The 5,620-nt window shown below is 44.5% G+C and overlaps 1 protein-coding gene across 1 annotated transcript; it reads left to right on the forward strand.

Moving 5' to 3' along the window:
- The first annotated feature begins 363 nt into the window (after positions 1-363).
- Positions 364-3,150, forward strand: nog3 (noggin 3). Its single transcript, XM_061877200.1, has one exon. The coding sequence runs from the start codon at positions 613-615 to the stop codon at positions 1,258-1,260; it is 648 nt and encodes a 215-aa protein (XP_061733184.1). The 5' UTR covers positions 364-612; the 3' UTR covers positions 1,261-3,150.
- Positions 3,151-5,620: the final 2,470 nt, after the last annotated feature.

The following is a 5,620-nucleotide window of genomic DNA, read 5'->3' on the forward strand; positions in this document are numbered from 1 at the left end:
ACTCCGCCTTCCTTGTCCATGGTGTACCCCGCCTTCCTTGTCCATGGTGTACCCCGCCTTCCTTGTCCATGGTGTACACCGCCTTCCTTGTCCATGGTGTACTCCGCCTTCCTTGTCCAGGGGTGTACACCGCCTTCCTTGTCCAGGGTGTACTCTCCTTCCTTGTCCAGGGGTGTACAATGCCTTCCTTGTCCAGGGTGTACACCGCCTTCCTTGTCCAGGGTGTACTCTGCCTTCCTTGTTGAGGGTGTACCCTGCCTTCCTTGTCCAGGCTGTACTCTGCCTTCCTTGTCCAGGGGTGTACAATGTCTTCCTTGTCCAGGGTGTACGCCGCCTTCCTTGTCCACCCCGCCTGCAGCTGAGATAGGCTCCAGCAACCCCAAACGGGACAAGCGGTAGTAAATGGATGGATGGATATAATTTTGGGATTTGGTTCCACAAAAAAAAGCCCCAAAGTTTTTCATTGCGCGCGCGTGGAGGCCGGTCCACGTGACGTCACCGCCCAGCCAGTCCTATTTGGGCGCGGCGGGGAGAAGAAGATGAAGATGAGGAGAGGACGTCCACGGACGCGGACTGAGTCCCAGGACGTGAGCCGGGAGGACCAGCGCGGACATGGCGGACATGGCGGTGCTCCCGTGGCTGCTGCTGACGCTCGTGTTGTCCACGGGCTGCGCGTGCCAGCACCGCCTGCTGCTGCGCCCGGTGCCCGGCGACGGTCTCCCGGTCGTGGAGCTCCAGGAGGACCCGGACCCGCTGCTGGACCCCACGGAGAAGGACCTGAACGAGACGGAGCTGCGGAGCGCGCTGGGCGCCCACTTTGACGCGCGCCTCATGTCCGTGCGCGAGCCGGGCGACGAGGACGCGGCGGCGGGCGACGAGGACGCGGGCGCCGACGCGCGCATCATGCCCGAGGAGATCCGGGTCATGGAGTTCGAGGTGCCGCGCGGCAAGAGGCGGAAGCCGAGCAAGAAGCTGCGGCGGCGGCTGCAACTGTGGCTGTGGTCGCGCGCCCGCTGCCCGGTGACGCGCGCCTGGAGCGACCTGGGCAGCCGCTTCTGGCCGCGCTACGTCAAGGCGGGAAGCTGCTCCGGCGAGCGCTCCTGCTCCATGCCGGAGGGCATGCACTGCAGGCCGGCGCGCTCCTCGCACCTCACCCTGCTCAGGTGGCGCTGCTTGCACCGGAAGGCGGCGCTCAGGTGCGCCTGGATCCCGGTTCGATACCCCGTCGTCTCCGAGTGCAAGTGCGCATGTGCCAACTGACTCGATCGATCGACGCGGAGACCTCGAGACTTTCGTCGAAGTTGACACAAAGTCTTTTCGATGAGGCACTTCCGGACAGAGTTTGCCAAAATAAAAGCGCAGCTTTTAGTGTAAAAACTGACTGATAGTGGAATGTTCCGCTGTCAATCATTTGTTGACATTATACCTGACTGTCGTCACGTGTCTGTGGAGGGCAGAGGTCAAAAGACTTAATTAGCTCGATTAAAATGTTGACTTCTTCCGTGTTAAAGGGAGTGGCGCCCTCTGGTGGTGACTAGTATATATTCAACTAGTTCAAGTTGACGAAGTGAAAAGTTAAAGCTCCTCTGATTGGTCGAGTGACGTCAGGTAAACAAAAGGGTTTCTACTAGGTTTGTGGGAAAAAACCGAATCGAATACGTTGTGCAATTCAGAATTGATTCTCAATTTTTTTAAATCGATTTTTTTTTTTTTATCAATCCAACAAACCACTACACAGCAATACCATAACAATGCAATCCAATTCCAAAAGCAAACCTGACCCAGCAACACTCAGAACTGCAATAAACAGAGCAATTGAGAGGAGACACAAACACCACACAGAACAAACCAAAAGTAGTGAAACAAAAATGAATATTATCAACAACATTATCAATATTAGTTATAATTTCAGCATAGCAGTGATTAAAAATCCCTCATTGACATTATCATTAGACATTTAGAAAAATAATAAAAAAAGAACAATAGTGTCACAGTGGCTTACACTTGCATGGCATCTCATAAGCTGGACAACACACTGTGTCCAATGTTTGCACAAAGATAAAATAGGTCAGATTTTTGGTTCGTTTAATAGATAAAACAAATTTACATTATTGCAATCAGTTGATAAAACATTGTCCTTTATAATTATAAAAGCTTTTTAAAAAATCTACTACTCTGCTAGCATGTCAGCAGACTGGGGTAGATCCTGCTGAAATCTATGTATTGAATGAATACACAATCCTTTTCAATCGGAAAAATATCGTTTTTGAATCGATATATTATTGAATCTTGACCCCAAGAATCGATATTGAGTCGAATCGTGGGACACCCAGAGATTCTCAGCCCTAGTTTCTACACACGCACGTGATGTCGTCATAGTGAGGTCATGTGACAACAAGCAGCCAGTTAGAAGTGTGACACACACACACACACACTGCAGGTTTGTCACCTGCGTGTGAGGAGACAAGACGCCCACTGGGCAGCCTGACTGCCGCCAAGATCATGTGATGACGTCCAAGGACAACAAGAGGAGCCGTCAGGTTATTTTGGAATATTAACAACATATATTTCATACACAAATAATACAAAACACCTTAGATTAAGGTGTAAAGTGTAATATCTTTGACCACCAGGGGGCAGCATGACAAGAAGACTCATCAATCTGCTGTCTAAACACACACTGTGTTATATGCGCATGCGTCAGTATGTACCATACTTCTATCATTGTTCCAAAATATGTCATTTGTTCCTGTTCCGGTTTTATTTTCAATCCAACAATTCCACGAGTCAGTGTGTACTTTATTCACTGATATTTTCGTTTCGTGAATGGCTTTTTTTAATCTGATTTTTTTTTTAAATGCAAATACATCGTTTGAAATACAAAGCGTTCTTCTCTTTCGGTGTCAAAGAGCAAAAAGTACATCTTAAAAGGGTTTCATTTCACAACAAAAATCATTCAAGTCTGCTGAAAAGGAATAAAAAACGACCTTTTTTTTTTCCTATTCGGAACCGGAAGTGCCACTGTTGGGTTTGTAAATTACTTCCGGTTTCGTGTCGGATTATAAAAAAGTTTTCTGTTTTTGGTCCTTTTTTTTTTATTGTTGCAGATTGCTGGATGTCATTTTATGAAAAAAAAAATCGAACCGTTCTTTATCTCTAGTTAATAGTCCTTCACACGGGAGAAAAAGTTTGTTTTCCATTACTGTTTTTAGCTTCAAATGAACCCAATCTGGATGATTTGTTGTTGTTTTTTTTTAATTCATTTAAAATTTCATTTTTAAATATGAAAAGAAAAGGAATTTGCCATAAAGTGAGCCGGGTGGTCCTGAACGTGAGCACAGTCACGTGATGGAACGTCTAACTGCGTGCTTGTGACGTCACCACCAGTCTGCCGTTTGGATGCTGACAAGTCATTTGTTTAGGGGACGGTGTGTGTGCGTGGGGGCTTCACGGTGGCAGAGGGGTTAGTGCGTCTGCCCCACAATACGAAGGTCCTGCAGTCCTGGGTTCAAATCCAGGCTCGGGATCTTTCTGTGTGGAGTTTGCATGTTCTCCCCGTGAATGCGTGGGTTCCCTCCGGGTACTCCGGCTTCCTCCCACCTCCAAAGACATGCACCTGGGGATAGGTTGATTGGCAACACTAAATGGTCCCTAGTGTGTGAATGTGAGCGTGAATGTTGTCTGTCTATCTGTGTTGGCCCTGCGATGAGGTGGCGACTTGTCCAGGGTGTACCCCGCCTTCCGCCCGATTGTAGCTGAGATAGGCGCCAGCGCCCCCCGCGACCCCGAAAGGGAATAAGCGGTAGGAAATGGATGGATGGATGGACGGTGTGTGTGTGTGTGTGTGTGTGTGTGTGCGTGTGCGTGCGTGCGTGCGTGCGTGCGTGCGTGCGTGCGTGCGTGTGTGTGTGTGTACACACTGGTCCACAGTGTTTATGCATTCCAGCACGCTGTGAAGGCGCCTCGTCGCCGCCTGTTTGCTCCAAACTTATTTTGGGAAAATTCCACAAGTTCTGCAGGTCTTCATTGGACCAAACATCACACACACACACACATTGGTGTGGGGGGGGCTGTTTAGACCAGAAGTGTCTAAACAGACACACACACACACATATACATATATATATATGTATATGTGTGTGTGTGTATGTATATATGTATATATATATATATATATATCCATCCATCCATTTTCTACTGCTTGTCCCTTTCGGGGTCGCTGGAGCCTATCTCAGTTGCATTCAGGCAGAAAGCGGGGTACACCCTGGACAAGTCGCCACCTCATGGCAGGGCCAACACAGATAGACAGACAACATTCACACTCACATTCATTGATTATTATTGTATTTATTTATTTTGGGCCTTTTTGTCATAAAACAAACATGTTTATGCCAAACACACAAAATATCTTCTTTTATGGAAAACACCAAATATTTTCCCCCACAATATTTTTCAAAGTGTAATATTTGATGTGAACTCATTGGAGTCTTAAACAGGACAATAATTCATAACATTGATTTTGATTCATTATTATTTTTGGAGCAATGACAGTTTAAAACAATCCCACTAAAATTATTGGAGACTCTAAAAGTGTTAAAAATAAATTACACTTTTTTTTTTTTTTTTTACTTTCACACTGAAACCTCTCAAACAACTTCAGATCTGTCAATTATACATTTTTAACATTTGTTTGTTTTGTCATAGAAAACCGAAGGTTTTTATGATGGTGAACACACAAATATGCACTCCCTCCCCCCAAAAAATATTTCAAAGTGTAACATTTGATGTGAAGTAAATGGAGTCTTTAATAGATCAATAATTCAAAACATTGATTTTGATTCATTATTATTTTTTTTGAGCAATGACAGTTTAAAACAATCCCACTAAAAGTATTGGAGACTCTAAAAGTGTTAAAAATAAATTATACTTTTTTTTTTTTTAAACTTTCACACTGAACCCTCTCAAACAACTTCAGATCTGTCAATTATACTTTTTTAACATTTGTTTGTTTTGTCATAGAAAACTTAAGATTTTTATTATGGTGAACACACAAAAATATGCACTCCCTCCCCCCAAAAAAATATTTCAAAGTGTAACATTTGATGTGAAGTAAATGGAGTCTTTAATAGATCAATAATTCAAAACATTGATTTTGATTCGTTATGAGTTTTTGAGCAAAGTCCGTTTAAAAGACAAAACTGTCTTTGTGTTTTTAGTGAACATTGCAACTTTTTCTCCTGACATTTCACTTGATTGCTCTTTTATTTCACGACTTTATTTTTGTTTTCTGTAATATTTTTAGAAGGAGCCGCAGACGTTAGAAAAATGATCTGCACTTAGGATGGGGGTCGACAACCCGCGGCTCTTTAGCGCCGCCAAGTGGCTCTCTGGAGCTTTTTCAAAAATGTATGAACAATGGGAAAAAATAGGAGGAAAAAAAAGTACATTTTTTGTTTTAATATAGTTTCTGCTGGAGGACAAACATGACACAAACCTCCCTAATTGCTAGAAAACACACTGTTTATATTAAACATGCTTCACTGATTCGAGTATTTGGAGAGTCCCGTTTTGTCCTACTAATTTTGGCGGTCCTTGAACTCACCGTAGTTTGTTTACATGT

The sequence above is a fragment of the Nerophis ophidion genome, linkage group LG17 (assembly GCF_033978795.1).
Source record: "Nerophis ophidion isolate RoL-2023_Sa linkage group LG17, RoL_Noph_v1.0, whole genome shotgun sequence".
Lineage (NCBI taxonomy): Eukaryota > Metazoa > Chordata > Actinopteri > Syngnathiformes > Syngnathidae > Nerophis > Nerophis ophidion.

What these genes read in the sequence shown, in the direction of transcription:
- nog3 (XM_061877200.1), top strand. Translation starts at nt 613, where the DNA reads ATGGCGGACATGGCGGTGCTCCCGTGGCTGCTGCTGACGCTCGTGTTG.